General features: G+C 29.9%; 1 protein-coding gene across 1 annotated transcript in view; it reads left to right on the forward strand.

Annotated features, from left to right (window-relative positions):
- The first annotated feature begins 357 nt into the window (after positions 1–357).
- The window catches only part of LOC148301885 (3',5'-cyclic-AMP phosphodiesterase-like), a 272,811-nt gene continuing 250,002 nt past the window's right edge, over positions 358–23,166 (forward strand). Inside the window, exon 1 of the mRNA XM_088272552.1 lies at positions 358–1,206. Coding sequence (XP_088128678.1) covers positions 983–1,206 — 224 coding nt within the window. The 5' untranslated portion in view covers positions 358–982. The remainder of the gene's footprint in view (positions 1,207–23,166) is intronic.

Consider the following 23,166-nt stretch of genomic DNA (forward strand, 5'->3'; position numbering starts at 1 on the left):
TCTTTATACACCAGAAACTTCGACATACCCGAAACATTCCTTAGTGCTAGGTATTTTTGGTCCAGACATTTACAAAAAAGACTTGGTCAAGATAAATGTTTATAATTGCATTATTGATTAAAGACAGTTGCTTTATGTATTCCACATATAAATTTGACATAAACATAAAATCAAATGTCGAAATATTTGAGAATTGTGCCAATAGTTCGCCGAATGGAGACCTGTCCATTTTTAATAAGTGAGAAGCGAATAATTTCTCTGGCGAAGATGTTGGTGCCGGAGCCAAGCCGCGGGAAACTAACATACATAAATATCCGAATGATATCCGCTCTATGGCTCGTGGTATTACTGAAAATTGTCAAAGTCCCACTCTTCAGCGCGGCGCTAGCTTTTCTTCCCCGCCATACTATCTGCTCCACATTCCTACTAAACTAAATCTGTCGCAATATTCCTCCAGCAGAAAATCGGTCGCTTATTTCTGATGTCCAGTTAAATTGCGCTCATCCCAGTTATTTGTAACTTTTATCAAAATCGGACAAATGAGAATCTAAAATGTGTATCCTCTAAAATTAAAGTGCGTGCATAACAAAGTGCAGTATTATGTTGTAATGTCCCAATTCAAGTGCTTTATGTCGTGACTGTTATGTTTAAATCTCCTTAAGTGAATAGTGTATAGTGATGTAAACGATACTTGTTTTGTTCTATTTTTTCTCAATTTTAAAAATAAATACATATAAAAATACCTGACCCTAGACACATCAATTTTTTAATCATAAATTATTTTTATTCATTGTTAAAAAGTTCTTTAAATTAAACAACGCTTTAATTTTTCTTGTGTGTGGATAGCATTTGATGAATATTCCGTAAAAATGAAGTTAGTGATGCAAACGTAAAAAATATTAATTAACTTGATGAATGAATAATTTATAAGGGGGGGTTCTTTGTAGGTACCTTTTCTTTTGTTTATCCGAGAACATACACCATGACGTCAAGCGGAGCCGGTAAAACAGCTCTCGTTAGAACCCCTTCCGAAGAGGCGGAGGAAAAATTCGGAGAGCTTTCGCTACCGGACGCAGTACGGCAGCGGTTTGAAGCTTCGCTAAACTCGATTGGAAGTTCTAGTGAGGTTCGAGTATCTGCCGCTATGAGTCGCAGAGTAGCCAGAAGGCGTCGAGGATGGACCGTTGTTGTAGGTCCTGAAATTCGGTAAATTTAAATTCATTATAATATTAAAAATTGGTAAAATTAATATAATTTTTATTTAAAAATATAACCTCTTATTTTAAAAAAATGCAAAATATACATGTAGGTAAAATGCACTTATTAGAAACATTAATTCTAAAAGGAAATTTAAAAAAATATAATCACTTTTTAAGATAAGTTTGTAGATTTAAGAAGAATCATTCTCTAAAACTAAAGAGCACTCTAAACTCTAAACGGTTAATTCTTGATACCATATCAATACGTAAAACTCCGCGAAAATGCAATCAACAGTTAAGTACCCAAACAGTTTGGCTGTCCAAATTAAAAACACAGTAAGGGAAATTTATTCGTAGTACTTTTTTTTAAATTTTTGGAGTAAGTAGAATCTACTTAGTCCAAAAATGCAAAAAAAACGTACTACTAAAAAAATGTCCCGTACTGTGTTTTGAGTTTGGACAGCCCAGTTTTGCCTGTCATTTTTGTCGTGTCACCGTGTATTACATTTGTGAGAAATTGTCATTTAAATTTTTAATATAATATAAACTAAATTTCACATAATAATAAACCTGAAATACAATTATAAAAATCTAAATTGTGTGAAAATGATGGAACTCTTTTTTTCAAATTATAAACAAAAAATTAATGATCTTTGGCCTTTTTTGGAGGATTTAAAATTTACACATTATAATACTGTTATTGTGCAAAATAAGTTTATCATTTTGAAATCCTTATTCTTGAAATATTCCTTTATTTTTTGGAAATGTTTATTTAATAGAGTTTTCACTTAGTTTTACTAGTTCATAAATATAGTCTTATTACGCTGGACTTCATAATTACCATTTGACAAGGATTGACAAAATATTTTTAAATTCATAACTGTGACAAATCACACACAAGTATTTCAGAAAATTATTCACCATTTTCCGTTGCGTACTAAACAGTTTATTATACTACATATATCCCTTTGATAAATCGTCAACTAAGTATTTTTTTAATAAAATTCCTTCATATTTAAATAAAATACTTTAGAGAATGTATGAAATTAATTTTATCGAGACTTTTTTCGAAACATTAACCTCTTTTTGGAGCACGTTCCCAAAAGCATTAATTGTTTACTTTGGATTCGCAGGAATTAAATATCAGAAACATTTATGAGTCGCGGGACCTTAAAAAATATTAGGAATGGAGAAGGACATAATATTATACAAAGTATTTTATTTTTCACATTTTTCGTTTCATTATTATCTACCTTTAAAAACTTCCCATTGACTGTTTTCACATTTTGTTTGTCCCATTAAATTTGTATTAAATGCTTTTACGTACAGTATGTTAAAACAATTACCGTTTTAATTAGTTGAATAAAAATGAAAAGGTGTATTATTTATGATAATTTTATTTGAGAATGAAATGTTTCGAAATTTTTTTAAAAATTTTAAATTGAATAATTATATAAATTTGTTAGAAGTAACAATAATGGAATTTTTTAAATGTCCTCCTTAAGCGAGTACCCAAAAATCTGCATACTCGTATATGCGTAGAGATAAAATACTCCATTCCCATTTAAATCACTAAAAATGTAAAGTGTTATATGTAATCTATGATTTCAGGTAGCAATATAACTAAAAAATTTTAGTCTGTGAATATTTTTTGAGATAAAGTAAAAATGATACCGTAAATATGTGATAATTATTCAGTATTATAAGATAGTTTAATTCTACAACCATAATTATTTTTACTTTGTTTTTGTGCGTATATGTATTTGTTTGCATAATACTAATAATAATGTTATTAAATACACACACATCTTGTATATTAAATTGCATATATTTACTTACATAATTATTACCGACCCTCTGTCAGACCCCAGCAAGCGCTCCGTGTCTTACTACTGTACCGAGCTCGGAAGGTTGAATAGGGATTTCAAACGCGTCATAGATTTTGCAATATACTTACATATTAAATGACAAAATTGCGCAATGGCTTATTGTGCTTTTTTACCTATGATTTTATAACGTTCACAGACATATCTGTATTCTACTCAAATCATGCATATTACATACCGCTTCCGTTCTGTCTTAATGCACTCAATGCAAAATTTGAATATTTAGATACACGCAATGCAACATACGTTTGAAGGTATAATAAGTTATGAAATAATACAAAATACAAATCAAAATATGTTTTTGAACGGCCATTAGTTAAAAATAAAATAACAACTAAAATTTTACGATTCTTATGCTACTTTTTACAACTAAAATCAATATGCGGAAAGGATTTTTTGTTGTGTTTTGTAAAACTGCCACAGTACCTACTCCGCTATAACATCATTCTTATTTCAGTATCAGTAACGGTAAACTTGGACCTACGACTCGGAATAAAGAAATAAACACAAGTAAATATGATTTCAAGTATACAATTCACACAATAACAAACCTTTTTTGAGAAATCCACCCCAGAACGCGTAAGATTGTGAGATCTTACGCGTTATTTTTTTTTAAAGAGTAACTTGCAAAACATCTGTTTTAGCCTTCTTTGTTCAAACAAGATAGAAAATTGAGAGGGTAAAATGTGAAAAGACATATTAAACACTAACACCATTTGAAAATAAATCTGTCGTGAATTCAATTTGAAATCGGAGAGTATTGAACCCGCGACGCCGACGCCATGCCAGTTTTGCAGTTGAGCGTTTCCCAACTACACCGTGGAACCTCGTGTACTTTCTCACGTCCTTTAATATTCAAAGCAGAATATCACAAACTAGATATTCTTTTTACATTTTTACACTTAGCTTTCAAATTTCAATATTTTAATTGAAATTGCTTTTAATTTGCCGTTTTTCTTTCATATTTGATTTAAAAGTTCATAAAATACATTACATAAAATACATACATAAAATAATTGTGAGTACATACATACATGTGAATTCTTCTTTAGTAACACTCATGCGCTTCAAAAATAATATAAATTAATGTCTCTTGATCCGTACTTGAAACGCAAATAAATAGCGAGAATTTGTGACTCACCTCATTGGCGTTAGTCACCGCTAATTCCTACTTTATACGTAAATTACATTGTACATACATTTTTAAATAATCATAATTTCCTTCTAGTTTTTTAGGATTTTTTTTAGTAAACATTATCAGTCGAAAATAAAGTTTTCTTGCACTAAACTAGATAAACAGCGAAACAAAGTTTGGAAAAATACAAACCTTAACTAATTTACTATTTAGGAGATTCATTTATGTACTCATCATATTTTGGTTTTTCTTAACAAAAACAAAAAAATCTATATTGTTCGTCTACTTATATTTATCTGTAAAGTACTTAATATTGCTTTGCGATTTTCTCATAACAAAGAAAATAAGTAAACAAACAGAACATCAATCCTTTTACTTCAGTAAAATATGTATCAAATTACTATTCAATGAAGAATTTTCTCTAAAGTTGAAAACTTTTTTTGGAAATCCCTTGTTTTTTTTCTTCTTATAAGGAAGGCATTAAGTTTTGTATAGGTTTAAAATTTTAACTTTTTCTATTATTTATCTAAAAATTTTCGCTTCATATCAAATAATTTTTTAAAAAGGCATAGTCAGTTTCCAGGAATTTCACCACTACAGCTTTATTTTAAGAAATGTTTAATAATTTTTAAATATTTAACGACCTTCGATTTTATGAGTTATTTACAAGATAAGCTCTTCCGCTTTTTGAAATAAGATCCTTATTGTACCATTGTTTCCTTCACGAAAGCTGCGTGGAATTCTACTATTTTTAATATGAGTACCGTGATACGCTTCGGAATCCGATATTCACTTATCAGTTCCGGAAAATCTTTTGAGCGTTTATCTCACAATGCCATTATTTTCTCAACCTCCTTTGAAAATCAATATATAGGGTGATTCATACGATTATTTTTATCCCTTTTCCAAAAGAAAATCGAAAAAAACATTAAAACTACTTCTGTAGTAATAAAATTTTTGTTTTCATCTGGAAATACGTGAACTACGACAATTTCACATTCTACTTTCATTTTTCATAAAGGAATGTCGGTGACAGTATTCAGGCATTTTCAATAGCTCGATATAGCATTTTTGTTATCAAAATAAACGGGCATACTTTGTTAATGTTAATTAAGTACTAGTACATGGGTATCGGTCACTTCCCCATCTCACATTTCGGGACAAATAAACAAAGTCGTTAGGTTTGCTTGAAATAACCCCAACCTCTTTTTGTTCTTACCAAATATCATGTGTATATGTCAATTAAAGTTGAAATAAATGAAAATCAGTTGAATCGAAGCCCTTTTACTATCTACTCTATGAGGATGAGTATCATTGAGGAGAACATTTTTTAAATATTCACCACGTTGCTGAAGGGCGAGTATAATACATATATCAAAATAATTATTATTACATTACTACTGGCCTTTATCTGCACACAATGGTGCATAGGGTACCGTATCAGATTTATAAAATGTTGATTCGATCATTTATTACATGAAGGTAAGCGCAGGATAATATACGATAAACATTGAAATGAAAATGCACTTACATTTATTTTGAACCTCCTGGGAATAGTATCCGAGACCTCTAGCAGCCAAATATGCTGAACGCTTTACAACAGAGGCGGACAAATTTTTAAATTACATTGGTTGATTATTAAAATGGAAACGCTAATTGCCAGTAGAAATCTTTTCTAGTAAATTGGATATAACGTCATTTAGCGTAGATCAGCGTCGGCGTCAGCGTCGGCGTCAGCGTCGGTTGGATTCGGTTGGCGTTAGTCATCACCATGTGATTGAGATCAGTTCAGATATGATTAAAAACAAATTTCTACATGTTGTGGAAATCACGATCTCAAGAGGCCATTATTAAATTTATGAGCTGATATTTTTATGCTTATGAATTTTAATTATTTTTACCGAAATCGCAGAGTTGATACACATTAAACGATGCCAGATCTCAGTATAAGGGACAGGTGCTTTCCGAGAAATTCTTGTCTGTTAGCCAAGTCTCCTAGGCGGTTATTTTGGCATCGCTCGCCATTTCCTTACTCCGCGCACAACTATCGATTTACCGTTTTGACCTTACACTCGTTTTCCACTAGAAATGTTGAGCACCTTTGAATATATTCTTTTTAATGCTAGACATACAGTTTAGAATAGTCGTCTTTGTATTCTTAAGTCATTAACCCAGTTTTTATTCCGAAAAACTGTGATACAATCTTCATGACACTTCGATATTTGATACTTCAATTCTAAATATACATTATTGTACAACTCAAACATACGAAATATTGAAAGGCAAAACTTATGACTATTTAAGATCGAGTTAAAATTCATTAATAGGCTACCTTTTACATATACTGTCATAAAGTTTTGTGAAAGGAAGAGGAACAAGAGAATAGATTCTCAACATTCACTAAGTGATTAAACGAGTTTCAGTTCCTTGGATCTGAAATCAGCAATGAAGGAACTTGCGAAGGAGAGATCAGATGTCGTATCACCATCACCAAAAGTGCCATATCTAAACTAGACAAATATGAAAAGAGAGGGGTGTGAGCAACAACTCCAAGATAAAGCTTGTCAGGTGGTTGGTCCAATCCATTTTTCTCTATGTTGCTAAAACATGGATCATAAAAGCAGCAGAAAGGAGAAAAATTGACGCTTTCGAAATGTGGTGTTTGAGGCGCATGCTCCGAATTCTATGGACAGTTAGACGCACCAACAATTCCACTCGCCAGAAACTACGATTGGATGGCTTGACTCTGGCCAATGTCGGTACCCGACGGATTCTCCAGTTCTTTTGACACGTTGCGCGTGGCAACGAGGATAGTCTGGAACGACTGGTTGTGATCGGCAGCCTGGAGGGGAAAAAAGGGAGAAGAAGATCCCCATACGATGGACCGGTCAAATTAAGGCAGCAGCAGGCACCTCGGTGGTCGGAACGCTAGGTGCACCGCAGTCAAAGGATAACTGGAGAAGAGTCATTGCTTCCACAACCTGAGTAATGAGGAATAAGACGGAGAAGAAGTCATAAAATTCAATTAAGATCTACAAAGCACATCATACGGTTAACGAATTTTTTACCGAGATCATGTTTAATATATATAAATATAAAATAACGATTGATTTTATACAAGTTTAAAGTTATACAATTGAGTATTCACATTAATCTAATAATCACATTCATATTATATTTTGAAATCTACATTTTTACAGTAATATTTTATTTTTCACATAATTTAATTGATTTTTTTGACATCTCACCAAAGATAAAGAAGTATATGGAAGTCTGGGCATTTACGGGGCTGACGACCGTCATAGGCTTGTTTAAGTGATCACTTTGCAATTCCACCCATTATTACATTATTGAATGTAACACGTGTGTAAAGTGATCACTTAAACCAGTCTATGAAGGTCGTCAGCCCCGTAAATGCCCAGACTTTCATATTCTTCTTCATCTTTGATGAGATGTCAAAAAATAATATGAAAAATAGCTTAATTGTGAACAAGTATTTGGACACACTCAATGTTGTAATTAAAATGATATTATATTTTAAACTTATTTTATTTAAACAAATACATTCTCGCATTTTATTTTCGTTTCATTTCTTCATAAATTTCAATTGATTTATTATATGCAAGCAGATTTTGTGATTGATTTTTTTCTTTCATCTTCTTCTTAGATTTTCTTTTTGCATCATTATGTAAAAAAAAAACTCCTTTTAATCTACCTAATATTCTTAGCGCTTAATTTTGTGTCTTTTAAAGAGATGAAGCAACTTTAATGTAGGCTAGAGTTAAAATTAACTCCGTTGTTTATCGGTGTGTATAAGATAATCATAATGATTTAACTTATGAATTTTTAACAGCAACTATAATTTTAACAGATGTTAATAGCTCCTGTGTAGGCCAATTCTCAAAACACGCTCAGGGACTAATTTATAAAATAACATTTATAAAGCAATATTTTTACATAAATTATTTTTTAGGATAGAAAAACGATAAATAAATAGAAGTAAATAACTTTCATAACAATTATGGTTTAGTCATACTTAAAGCGGCGTAATTCAATACATTAATAAAATAGTTAATATCTTTATTTTGGGTAGTCTGTTTATTACAAGGTCAAATTGTAATAGCATTATTGAATTCTGCCATTGGTCTTATTCAGTTCCCGAATTATATACGCACGTATAGAATAAGGGACTATAACTAACACTCACCCTTTAGAATAGAGTTAATTCTGATTAATTTCAAATCGAATTATAACATGAATGGTCTTCTTTTATGTTGCCTTAATTATTTCGCTTCATTTACATTCTTAATTAAATTTGTAATATTAATGACACAATGAAGTTGTATGTAAAGAAGTAATTATAAGATTACACGTATTATTATTATTTGTAAACCGAATTGAAGTCGATAAACATATAATTTATGCATATATGCATATTCTGGTATTTTTACAGAATTTTTTATTCGTAACTCGCTTAAATATTAGTCCTTTTGCTAGAGTGATTAAGATTTAAGTACATTCATGAAATTTATCGATCAAATTTTATAAAAGCACTGGAAAATTTCGGCTCCATATGAATTAAATACGTTTTTAAAACGCTTTTTAATGTTTATTAATATTTCAACTATCAATAGCTCTATTTCATTGGACAATTCTAAGTAACTTATTGCACGCATGTACATTCCTTATATAAATAATGAATGGACACGTTAATGTACACAAATTCAGTTTTAAATGTTGCAATCTAAGAATAATTTTTTTTTTAATTACTTGTTAGATCTAAGTTTTCTTCTGACATTTCTAGGTGTATTTGAAGAATATTCACATTTTGTATGAACAACTATGTAGTTGAAGAATATTCCAATTTTTTTAATCGACGGCACCTCTTAACGGTAAGTGAAAACGTCATTAATTAAACGTTAAATTTTTCTTTTGTTTCAACATAAGCATTTTAATATATTATTACTTAAAAAGTAAAATTATTTTAAAATAAATGATATTAAACAATCATATTTATCAATGATGAAAAAAATAACTTTAGATTGACGAACGTCATCATTATCATTTATATACAATAATTTGAGTACAAAGTTGATTTTCTTCAAATGTATTACTATCCTTATTATTGTCACGTTTTACGGTTCACGAAACATATCATAAAATATTGTAAACATGTTTATATGGTTTATTCTTGTTATGGAAGCGTCATGTATCTTAATTCACGACAATATTAGATATCACCTGTTTAAAGAAAATTATTTTTAATTTAGCTTTGATTTTTTTTATTGTGTTTATAATTCAAAGAAGCTCTGTGGGATAAATTGGGAACATAGACGAATCAAATTTAATGACGTTTTATAATGACAAAGAACAAAAGAGATAAAATATAGTAAATTCGTTTCAAGAGATAGAATTTTGGATTGAATTGAAAATTTTGAATTGAGCCACCGTTTTTCAGGACACAAACAGTAATGTCGCGTGAATTTTTTTATAAATTGTGACAGGTCTTTTTCGTTTCCTGATCTAATAACTTCTATCGCAAAACACTTTCAAAAGTAAAGGGAAAACAAAAACAAACAAGAAAAAGCATAAATCTACTTTTTATTAAACGAAACAAAAGTTTTTTTTTAACATTTTGAATTTCTTAAGACTAGCTAAAAATCATTTTCACTTTAAAATATGTATGTTTTAAATAAATAAATGGCAAGGTATGAGTTCTTTGTTTTCTGAATTTGAACATTTATAAAAACGGTACACCTTCTGTGTAACGATCTTTAATATAATACTGACGTGACTATTAAAAATTCTCGAGATAATGCCTAATTACAATAGATTTTCTACGTACAATACAAATAACGAGTCGTAAGGCTGTTAGCATATTCTTACAAGGTACAAAATTGTATTGTGTTTTACCATTACGCTTTCTACATTTCGTGCTGTGACGCCATTTCATTATAATATGAGTAAGAAAGTTGGGTTATCATGATCATGGCCTTTCGTGTCGAGCATTAAATAAAGGTTAATGTATTGAGATACGCAGATCAAAGAACGATCAAATTGTGTTTTGGTTATTTTGAAAACGTCTGAGTCAGTCCTTTTATCATTCCGAGAAAATCATTACAGAGGATTTTCAAAGAAATAAATTTTTGAAAGATGTCCGAATTTTATTTTGAAAATGAATTTGTTTGACTTAAAATTATACACAAAGAATATAATATACCATATAAGTATGTATAATAAAATTAATGTACATATCTTATTTATACTTGTATCTGCATTAAGAATTAAACATGTTCTTTGTTTAAAAATGGAGAATATATTATTTTCAGTTTTAATTAGATACTTATATATTACAATAATTAAAGAAAACACTTCGTTTTTTACCACTTGAGTTTAATTATAGACTACATGTTTCAGAAGCTAAACTTCCATCATTCAGGTCTGTATAATAACTAGTTATAGTTATTATACAGACCTGAATGATGGAAGTTTAGCTTCTGAAACATGTAGTCTATAATTAAACTCAAGTGGTAAAAAACGAAGTGTTTTCTTTAATTATTGTAACATGTCTTACCACAAAGTTAATGCCGAAACAATAAATAAAATACTTATATATTGATTATTTTAATATTAATTATATCTGCATTGTGATTCAATACACAACATCGATCCAGTAAAATATCAACGATTATTATTATTAGGATTCTTCTTATTACATTAAGATTATTTCTTACATCACGTCAAAATACTGATGAAAATGAATTGGATGTGAAAAGTTAAACTAGGAGATATTCAAATATTTCTTTGAAGCATTTACCGATAGACCTAAATATTTTTTACTGCCTTAAATAAAATTCTTGTAGGAATACGCCTAATGCTGAAAAGGGTATTGAGACTGAACGAGCGTGACGTGTTGACGTGAAATATGACCTTTACGTTAATGATTAATGTAACCAAATGCTAGCGAAATCGGTAATGACTTAAAACTGGTTTGCTACTTATATTTACATTATGTACCTAATTGGATATAATCAATTTAATCCGTTTTATAGAAAATTCATATCGAAAGTGGCAGTGGTGTCGAATAAGGCACGGATTACTGTTTTTTTTTTAAGTTTATAGCTTCCGGTAATTTTGGTCAATATTATTAATAAACGTAGGATTTTCAAAAAGTATCCAGAATAACATCTGCAGTATGCGGCCTTATAGAAAGTTAATTGTTTTCTTGTGCTAAGATTCTTTATAATGGTATTTCCAAAATTTAACCACAAGATGTCTCATATTTTACCTTTGCTTTTTTTCCTCAAATTGGATAATTTTCATGAAATTGAAAATCAGTGTTAACATTTCTTGATTTTTGATACACAATATTTATAAAAAATACATTTGTGATATAATTTATATATTTTAACTGATACCGAGTCAAATACGTACTAAAATTAACGGGTGTCTTATCAGTCGAATAATGCAGAAAATAATTAAAAGACAAAGGTTTTAAAGGATTGCATCATTATATTAATTATGATTATTTTACAGTTTTATTTTTAAGAAATCAACAGTTTTAAGTTAATCGATGATACTGACATTAAATACTTAGTCATTTTTCGGGAACTTTCTATAACCTTATTTAATACCAAGTCTTATAATGCTTGTTTTATTGTTTAACCTTATTTACAAATCTGTACTTTTAAAATCGAGCTTAGAAATATATTATACCTACTACTGATGAAAGAAAAATAAGTTTTACTTACTATATGGACTAGAGACTACAAACTGATACACAGTGATACCATAGATAATAAGCTTGGACAGGGAGGTGTTGGCATTGTAATGTAAAAAGAATTAGGGAAAAGAGCCAACGGGTATTTGCAATATGATGGCAAAATTATTCTAGTTAAATAAGATACTAAGCCAACAGATACGACATCGATACAAATGTATATGCCTTCTTCTAGTAAAGACTCGCAGTAGGCAGAAGCTATACATAAAATTAAGTCAGGAGCTAAGTCAGAAGACAATGTGATATTGATGGGAGATTGGAATGCGGTGCGGGAAGGGGAAGAGAAGGCTCGCTTGCGAATTGGCCGGGGGTGAAAATACCAGGACAGAAGATAGACACGATAAGGTATGCAGACGGTAAAGCACTGATTGCCGACAGTGAAAATGAATTCAATAAAGCGTTCAGTAGAATAAAAACTTACTGATACTTACTGATAAGAAAATATAACATGACCATAAATCAAGAAAAAACCAAATGCAAGGTCGTAAAAAGAGAGGAATCAAAGAAAAACATTATTCTAGATAGTTAAAATATCACACGAGTAATGTATTCTTTATTCGAGCAGCAAAATTAATTAGGATGGTTGATCAAAATCAGAAGAAGTCAGCTGGATAAAACAAGCTAGGAATAGTATTTAACAACGAATATAAAAAAATTGAATAATGTAGGTTTAAAAACAAGAAAACCTTAATTAAAGCACCAGTCTGGAGCATACTATTGCATGGAAGCTAAACTTGGACCAGACAGAATAAAGGTGGCTGGAGGCGTTTAAGATGTGGTGCTATGGGCGCATGTTGGGGATTCATTGGTCGGAACATGTAAGGAACAACAAAGTACTAAGCAGGGCTGGGGAGCCTGGAGAGCTATTTACTTAATAAAATAATACAACAGTGAGCCAAATGGATAGGTTATAATATAAAACACCCAGGATTGCTCCTTACAGTTATGGAGGGCATGTGCGAAGGCACTTATTATAGAGGATAACACCGCATGAACTAATTGGACCAAATTATCTCGGACATGCGCTATAGCGGGTACGCCGAAAAAACGAGCAGAAAATAAAGACGGGTGGAGACTGACCATGAAAGAAGAAAAACAATCATCACATATATTGTAGCCCACAAAGCAGACTTCTGATGCATCAAGTTACACTTGCAAATTTTATTTTCAGTCGTGACTAACGACATCAAAATGTTAAGTACTATGCTGATGATGATATAAATAGTATGCTGATGACTGTTTTATTCCTTGCTGGCACGGACAATTTAAATCGTAATAGAGTGTTTCTAAAAATCTTTTATATTGAAAATAAAAATTGATGTGAAGAAACAAAATAATGACAATTAACTCGATGAAATACACGAAAAATTAAATTGAATATTTTCCTTAACATCTATGGTCTATTAGATATTAAATGGATACACGAAATAACATTTTTTTTAATTTCTGATACTTCGTTATAAGGTTAGTGCTCTTTAATAATTAGTATAAGTAAATCACTCTTTAATTCTATGTTTTGTGAAGGGTGAAACATTAATTTTCAGTGAGAAAATCTTATAATTAAATTGAATTGGATTGTAGATTTTTTTATTTATTTAAATAATAACGGATTCATTTTGACATATCAGCATAGATGAAGAAGAAGATGAAAGAAAAAAAATCAATCACAAAATCTGCTTGCATATAAATACATCAATTGAAATTTATGAAGAAATGAAACGAAAATTAAATACGAGAATGTATTTGTTTAAATAAAATAAGTTTAAAATACAATATCATTTAAATTATAACATTTTGAGTGTGTCCAAACACTTGTTCACAATTTAGTTATTTTTCATATTATTTTTTGACATCTCATCAAAGATGAAGAAGAATATGGATGTCTGGGCATTTACGGTGCTGACGACCTTCATAGCCTGGTTTAAAGATCTCTTTACACACGTGTTACATTCAATAATGTAATAATGGGTGGAATTATAAAGTAATCACTTAAACAAGCCTTTGAGGGTCGTCAGCAAGTATATGAAAGTCTGGGGATTTTCAGAGTTCAGGACCTATCATAGGCTAGCAACCAAACGACCTTGTAACGTTACGTGATTGAGTTCACAATATTTATCTATGATTGGATTATTTAAACACATTCAAAATATTTTGAAAAACGTTTTCATTTTAATTTAAGTTTTACTTGGTACATACCACTATTTCTTAAAATCTATTACGATACGTGTTTCAAAGCATTCCGCATCACTTTTAAACACCGTATTTCAAGCTAATTCTAAATTTTAGAGTTGGGTCCTTAGGACGTTGAAGTTTGAAGAGGGGAGCTGTTTCTTATTTATAATTATTTTTTATTTCTTATCAGTGGGAGCTTAGACAATATACAGAGTCATTGTCATATGGTTAAATATGGGTTTATTATTATTTATGTTTTTATGAATTTCTATTATTTCAAAATGATACAGTTTATGACTTTTCGCATGAATTATTTTTACAATTTCCACATTATTTTTGTTAAATTTGTGATCATTATCTATTAAAATGATTAGCGAATTTAAAAATACTGTTATTTCTTAAACATAATTCATGTTCCCTGATTTTTGTTTAAAATTTACTGAAAGTCATAAAATATTTATAAATTTATGAAGTAGCAGTTTAATTAATATATGCCATTGTTGTCCAATATATTTCCATAATTATTTTGTGTTTTAAAAAAATTATTAATTTTTTTGTGTAGAATGCTAGTTTTATACTATCAGGGAATGTTTGGTTTATTGTTTATTTATGTGATGTTCAATTTATGTAAATAATTGTTTTCCACTTGGTTTATACGAAAATTTTGCGGCAAGAAAATACTTAGTATTAGATCAAGGTCTTAAAAGATTTTTGGATTACGTCTGAATTAAGTCTCATAATGGTATATATCTGATTTTCGGAATCCTTAAAAATCTCGTTAAGCACAAATTTAAATTCATTCGTTTACAAAAATGCTTGAACCATATTTTTTGAGGTTTAATTAGATTTCAATACCGAGAAAATAAGAGAGGTCGGGGAAAAATGGTTCCTAAAGTTTCATTTCGTCGTTGACGAATCAGGTATTATCCGAATAATTGGTACTCTCTTATCATTTATACTCTCATTTGGAGATCGTTTTTGAAAATTGTTCTTTCATATTTTATTTTATTCAATTAAAATGTGTATTTTTCATTTCGTAGAAAATATATTTTGGCAATAACCGCAGTTGATGACGCTCATTATTTTACTATTTCAAGCATCGTATGGTTTAAAAGTTGACTTACAAAGGAGATCGCAAATGATTTTAAATGAAAAATATTCGCAACAAAGTTCCATAGAGATTGAAATCACATTTGACCTTTGTCGGAACCTGAAGTTCGTTCAGTACATTTTATTCACATTAAAAATGGGTTCGAAAGTTTTTCGTTATATGAGAGAATATTTTTTTAAATATAATTGAATGAAATACGCAAGTTAACTTTATAAATATTAATGCATTATAGATCAAAACAGAAAAGAACTGAAATTTCATCAAATATATTCAACAATAAAAAATACCAGATTTTTTTCATGTATAATATAATGAGTAAATTGTTACTATTCATCTAATCTTTATTCACACTCAATGATGTCTAAGGCGGTGCATAGTATGGAAGCGTGTTTGTTATCTTGATCGTTAAATACATGAAGCCAAGGTGATCAGTCCTGCGCTTCATTCACGAGTCCAAGGAAATGAAATAAATATTAGAATGGAAAACCACTAACATTTATTTTGAGCCCCCTGGTAATCGAAACTGGGCCTCCGATGTGGACGCCAAACCACTTCACTATGGAGGTGAATAATGATTACGACAATGTTTTTTTCTTCTTATATATTGAACAAAACACATTTATGTAATTAATTGTTTTAAAACCGTTTTCCTTGTTATTAATAAATTTGAAAACACGCAATTCAAAAGCTATTTTCAACTACAGGAAGCGAGAATATTTTTTTTTAAATATGTGTAGATTGGTGAGATTTTTCATATTTATGAAAACATATTTTGATTAAAACGCGATTTAAACTTGTTCCAATAAAATAATAAAATCGGTTCTATTCAATGCTTGGGAAAAGTAAAGTGTTTTATCTGAATTCGAGGTTTATCGTAATTTTTATACTTCAAAAATAATTTGTAAATAATTTGTCTTCATTATCATACCCTCAGTATATATTTTTTTTAAATACTGTTATCACCTAAAATAGCATACACTGGAATGCAAATAAAATGCATGACTCGTGATTTAATGTTTCCGCTAAACAGTCGTGTAGCCGTGTAGCCGTGTAGCCGTGCACCCGAGTCGCCGAGTCACGCTGCCTTGTCTGGGGTCTTGTATTTATGATCCGGACTACCTAATGAATGACTATATGCCTACTTGATTATACATATGGTATGTCCCTTTATATATCATTCCTGAAAGAAAACAAACCCTTGTAAAACGAAATGGGAAAATCAGTTTGAGGAGTGTTACTTTTGTGTGTATTTTTTTACAATTACAAACCGATTTCATAGTCATGGGATAAAGTTTTGTAATATTGTAACATTTCGTGAAAGCTCAATTATTCCAGCTTCTTTGAACTTTGTTATGGCACTGACATAATTTACCATAAAAAATTAAATTTTTCTTTTTCTTTTATTTTGACCTTATTTATTAAGAAAACAATATTTGATCAATGGCTGCTTCGTAAAAAATGTCCTTATTTTTTATAAGCTTTACGCAAACATTTTAAATGTAACTCTTAATTATTTTGTAAAACCTATGCAAGGTAACGCAATAGTTTATTTACCTGGCAGTACTAGAGGTTTGGATTTTTAGTATTTAAGTTGTTTGATTTTTCAATTTTAATTTACATTTTATATTTTTATTTCTTATTTTGAAATTTGATTTCTTATTTGTTTTCATAACTTGATATTGAAAGTATAGGTTATTGATATGACTTTTAGTAAAAACACTTTTATTATTTTCATTGAAAATTACATGTTGAAGTTAGCATAAATGTACGACTATGGACTCGTAGCATCCACGTTCATAAATAATCTAGTCTAGAAGCCACTGACCTTTATCGCACCCAATGGTTAATCGTGCACCGCATCAGTGAAGTATTAACTTACCATTTACTGCATAAAGGCAGGGTGATACGTTCTGGACTTCAGGTACTATTCCAGAGCAAAAATAAATAAATGCAACAGTGAAAATCACAAATTAAATTTGACACCCCTTTGAATCGAACCTCTTGAATTATATTTAAAACGCCTATCATTACAGTAAGGAATATAAGCCGGACTAGTCCAAAAATAAGTTGACTCATTAATGGCAAATATCTGAAAACGCTTCAACTACTTGTTTTTTTTTTTGGATTTCCTTGTAGATACATACATGTTTGTAGGGTTATCATAAATCGAATACTATTTTCGGTAAGAAAAATATAATTTAAGCCATGCTTGAACAAATATGGTCTTATATAATTTATACATTGGAACATCAGAAGTACTATTCGTCATCTTGTTAAGCGTTAAATCTGTCATCCGACAGGTTTTTTAAACATGCTAAAATATACGAGTTTTCACGTTTTCCATTTTTCATTTTATTTTCCTTGTTAAAAATGATGTTAACCACCTATCCATTCGCTACCTTCTAACAAGAATATATTGATAAGGTCGGAATATTTTTGAAATTTCATACTTTTTGCATAAAAATGTACAATTTTTTAAACAAATATGGATTTTTTTGTTCAGTTGATAAATTCTTCTCAGAAGTTTTTCGAATAATTAATACGACTAGTTGGCTAAATCCAAACGACTAGTTGCGTTCATTGAAATCTGACATTCGGTTTCACTACTACTAATCACTTCCTGTTTTTTCGTGTTAATAGATCATACAATAAAAGAGTAAGTAATTTACCAGTTATCCATGTTATTAAACTATACGGAGATTCTAAAATTGTTTTTAAGTATGTATTTATATTTTTAAGAGCTTTAAGGTCATATATATATATATATATATATAATATATATATATATATATATATATATATATATATATATATATATATATATATATATATATATATATATATATATATATATATATATATATATATATAATAAGGTATTTGGTAACTGAATTACCTTTGTAACACTTCCATTACTTTTAATCTTATAAGTTTAGTTAATTAATTCAATAGTGAGTATTTTTTATTTAAATTAATTAATAAAACAGGAGTTTGTTTATGTACCATATTTTCATATTTTCAAAACGTTATATTAAAAGTTAGTTACTCATCGGTGTAATTACCTAAAAATACACATTGAGAGCGTTTATTTTTTATCTTGATACTATTGGGTTGATGCAAAAGTTTTGACCGTTTTTTACATATAATTTTATTTTAATTTTTTTTAATATGTATTATTTATTTAAAAAATTATGTAATTTCCATCAGTTCTTATAACCTTCTCCCATCTTTCTATCAGCTTATTAATACCAGTAGTAAAAAACTCTGTGGATTTTGATGCGAAAAATGATGTAAGGGATGATTTTACCTGCTCTATTGTATAATTTTTTTCATCATTTAATTTTTTTTGCAGTGATCGGAATAATTAAAAATCAGAAAGAACAAGATCTGAAGAATACGGTGGATGCTTGATAACATCCCAATTTAGCTCATTTAGCTTGTGTTGGATCATCATAGCCACATGTGGTCGCGCGTTGTCGTGATGAAACACTACCCCTTTTTCTTTTTACCAATTTTGGTCTATCCTTTTGAAGGTCCATGTTCAATTTGGATAATTTCTGACAATATCGTTCTGCTGTACTTGTTTGAACGTATTCCAAGAGTTCAAAATACACAATACCCTTATCATCCCACCAAACACAAAGTTTAACTTTCTTTATGGATTTCGGCCTTCGAAGTTGTTAATGGGGCTTGTCCAGGTATAGCCCAATGTCTTTTTCTTGTCACGTTGTTGTACACGACCCACTTCTCATCTCCCGTCACCAAACGATCCAAAAAAGGTTTATGTTTTTGTCTCGCACTCAAAGCAACGCACGTTGAAACACGATCCAATAAATTGGCAGCCAACAATTGATGAGGTATCCAAACGTCGTACCGCGAAACCATTTCCATACGCTTCAAATGTTTTAAAACGGTTGTTTGGTTGACTCCCGTCATCGACACAATCTCCCTGATGATTTGACGTGGATTGGTGTCAATTATGACTTTTAACTTGTCGTCATCAGACTTCAATGGCCGCCCGGTACGTGGTTTATCAATGAGTGAAAAATCTCCAGATCGGAATTTTGTAAACCATCTTCGTACCTGTCGATCTTTGATGACATCTGCTCCATACACTTCACAAATGTTTTTGGTTGCCACACTCGCGGTATTGTCTTTACGGAATTCATAAAGTAAACAATGACGTAAATGCACTTTATCAAGCGACATTTTGAAAAAGTACAAGGGGTCATTACTATACTCTGGCTAGGCCAAAACTGAATAGAAAGTAGAGGAAAAGCATCCTTTATGCAATGGAATCATAAAAAAGAAGATATTTTTCACAATTTAAGAAAAAAAAAATTTTTTACCTGGGATCATAAAAAACGGTCATTACTTTTGCATCAACCCAATAAGTTGTTACCCACTCAGTTTTCTTGGCCCTTAGTGATTTCCGTTTTCTTGGCCCGAATGTTTTTCCGGTCTGTTTTTCAATTATTTGTATAGTTTGTTACTAAAGCGGATGACATAAATAAAATAAAACATTTTCTTCATCCATTTGTTACTTTCGAAACATGTTATTGCTTCTTATTTGAACATTTATTAGGTTTTGTTTTCATTCACTTCAAATTTTTGTTTCTCCAAACAACTTGAGTGAACTAGGAGTTTCGTCTAAATTAAGGTATTCAGTAATTCAATTTTGTATTTGTTGTATAAATTGTTTACTTAGAAATAAAAGGAAATCCCTATTTGTAATTAATTAACACATATGTAAAAAGAAGATTAGAAATAACATCTCTGAAAACCTGAAAGATTTTTAAAATCTTAAAATTCAGGAGCATGCCTTTTCCTAGTCCTTAAATGTAAAAAAAAAGTAATTTTTTCCCTCCCGCGGAAAAAAATATTGGGGTCCTTAAAAACTTCAAATGAAATTTCGGAAAACGAAATCCTTCTTGCGGTCGTCCTTTAAAACGTCTCAAAAAGATTCCGAAAAATATATGACGATCGCAACAACAGCAATCTTGAATCTACTGACTCGTTGCTCATGAATGATAAGATTTTGAGTAAGGAAGACTGGAATTCAGGGGTTATATTTGTTGTTTTACATTTTCGGTACTATAGGTTACGTTAGGTTTGTATCGCGGACTCTTAGGTCAGAATTTTTCTGTTCGAACCCACTTTACCACAATTTGATACCTATTTCTATTAATGAGCCGATTAGGTTCACGGAAATAGTGAAAAATTGAAATATTTGTGTAAATAATAAAAACACAAATATTTCTCTTTTATTAAAAAAAACTTTTTATCGAGTAGTACAACTAAAAAAGTGAAAATTCATACAGTATAGAAGTAAAAGAAGACGGAGAAAAACTTGACACGATCGAGTATTTCAAATACTTGAAAGTGATCATGCCAGGAGTCAGAATAATAAATTAAGATTTTTTTATTCCATTTTTACGATGAAATTTTAAAGATTTCATTATATTATCATTGAAAAGAGAGTTAACAAAGTTTGTAATTAAGTTTTGAAAGATTACTTTATACTAAATATTCAATTATAATATGTCTCTTCTTTTCAGGTAAGTGCCAAGAGCAGAGCAGTTAATAATAAGAGGGGTGATGATCGATCTGTAGGGCGTTTGACTCCCGTTTCCAGCTGCGCGCTGAAAGTATGTATTAAGCAGATATCTTCCCACCCACCTAATAATGCTGAAAATTTCTTATCCCACTTCATTGGGTATCTGCACCAAATGCAAACATTAAAAAAATGCCATTTAATAAAAATATTAATTTAATATTTTTTTTTAAAAACATCAAAAAATACTTAATTAGTTCTACTACGAAGATATAATAATTGTAATTTTGCATGTTTATATAAGCGCCATTTTCGGAAAGTAACTTTCTTAAGGGTGTTTTCAATATTTGTGTTTTATTAATTGTTATAATCACACATTTGTATGATTGTGATTTCTGCAAATTATGACATTCCTACCTTCCATTTCACCATCGTTTATTATTATAAATAGAATCAAGAGTCTTCAGTATAAGCTTTTGCACTTGCGTCTTCCGTATCAAACATATTTCCATCATAGAACTGGAAATATCCAACATATCCAGAAAACAAGAATCCAGGACATATCACTTTACGGAGTCGAAGAAAAAATGTATTCACATTGAATGCTGGCCAAATTCAAATCACATATCGCTCATTCCTTTCAACAACGTCACATATCAAAAAACTTGATTTTTCGGGAGGTTTTAAAAATATAATTTATATTATGAGAAGTTAAAGAGTATAATAAAATACTATTAATATAAATATCAATATATTTATTGAACTTTTTAGTGTGCAACAGATCTTTTTAGTTAAAACCTGAAGGTTTTTTCTCCATTTGAAAATGATTCAGTATATTTAAAAAAATAATTAAACAATACATTTTCTGCAAAATGCAAAAACAACGTAAGTAAAAAGTAGTGGGTAAATATTAAGCTAAGAGTATGGCACTTTTGCTAGGATAAAGTACATTTTCTGGACATTCCGAGAACATGCACAACTGAAAATTAACGATTTTTGATATGGGACGTCGTTGAAAGGAGTGAGCAATATATATCCATTAGTTTATACGAATTTCCTTATATAAAAATATTTAATATTTAAAAACGTTGTAGTTAAACAAGTTTTTTTAAATGTTCTTAATCAACTCGATCATTCGCTTTCTGCAAATCTACAATAGCGCAGATAAGTATTTTGCAAAAAAATATCTGAAATTGCGAAAAGAAAACATTAATTCTGTACCCCCTTTTCCATTCATATATTCGTTCTGAACATTCCACATTTTGTCTGTTGTTGTGATTATTTCCCTTTCTATAATTAATGTGTTATTTTTTTCAACTTTTCTTATCTCGGTTGGCTGGACGATACAGCTTTTTAGACCGTTAATGTACATTTATTCCGTACAAGAAGTTTAGAAAATAAATTACTATTTTTCTTGATAAAAACCACCGTATCTGGTGCAAGGTGAATTATATTAATCGTAATGAATTTATATTGCAATTTTTATCTTGATTGCTATTTTGTTGAAATGTACCATTTATGAAGAAAAAATATTTCTGATAAATCCTGATCAAAATGGAAGAAGTAATTTTATTCTTTGCAAATATTTTAAACCTTAAAAAAATTGAACTAGATAAATTAATATGAATTATCTGAATTTCAAATTTGATTCACATTTTTTCTTCTTAAATGTTAATTTAAATATCTTTAAAAAATGACATAAAATCTCACTAGCTAAAACGGATCACCTTGAAGGGTTCCCGGAAATCCTTCTGGCGATATCTTCGTAAAGTAAGTTCTCACTTTTAGAAGGTTGAGTTTTTCGTATCATTTGAGAGCTCTCCTTTTTTCGTATCCCGCTTCAATATATTTTTTTGGATGACATAAAGAAAATATAAATTAACTCGGAATTACAAGTAAAATTTAACTGCAATCATTTTTATGCTAAAAGAACAGAATAAATTAAATTATACTACTTAAGTATCCATTTTAAGAAGAAAAAAAAATTAAATTCGAGGAATGAGAGAATAACAAAACATAAATAATAGGAATATAAAATGTATTCCTGCCGATTAGAGATAGCGTTACAGCCGAATAAAATATGTATGACAACAGAGGTCTCGGTTATGTTCAGATGAAATGTAAACAAACACCTTCACAGCATCTATTAATCCTCTTCCTCTTACTTTCATCCTTTAGGCAACTGACCGGCTCCACATCAGTGCGTTACCATATATCGCCTTAATTGAACCGTTTAATTTCTCATAATGTTGTGTAAATTCTCAATAAATAACACACGTTACTAGGCATAACATTTAATAATTCATTTAATACTTCCGATTCTGTTACA

Source organism: Brachycentrus maculatus, unplaced genomic scaffold, assembly GCF_059751285.1.
Source record: "Brachycentrus maculatus isolate JH-2025_06_01 unplaced genomic scaffold, ASM5975128v1 h1tg000508l, whole genome shotgun sequence".
Lineage (NCBI taxonomy): Eukaryota > Metazoa > Arthropoda > Insecta > Trichoptera > Brachycentridae > Brachycentrus > Brachycentrus maculatus.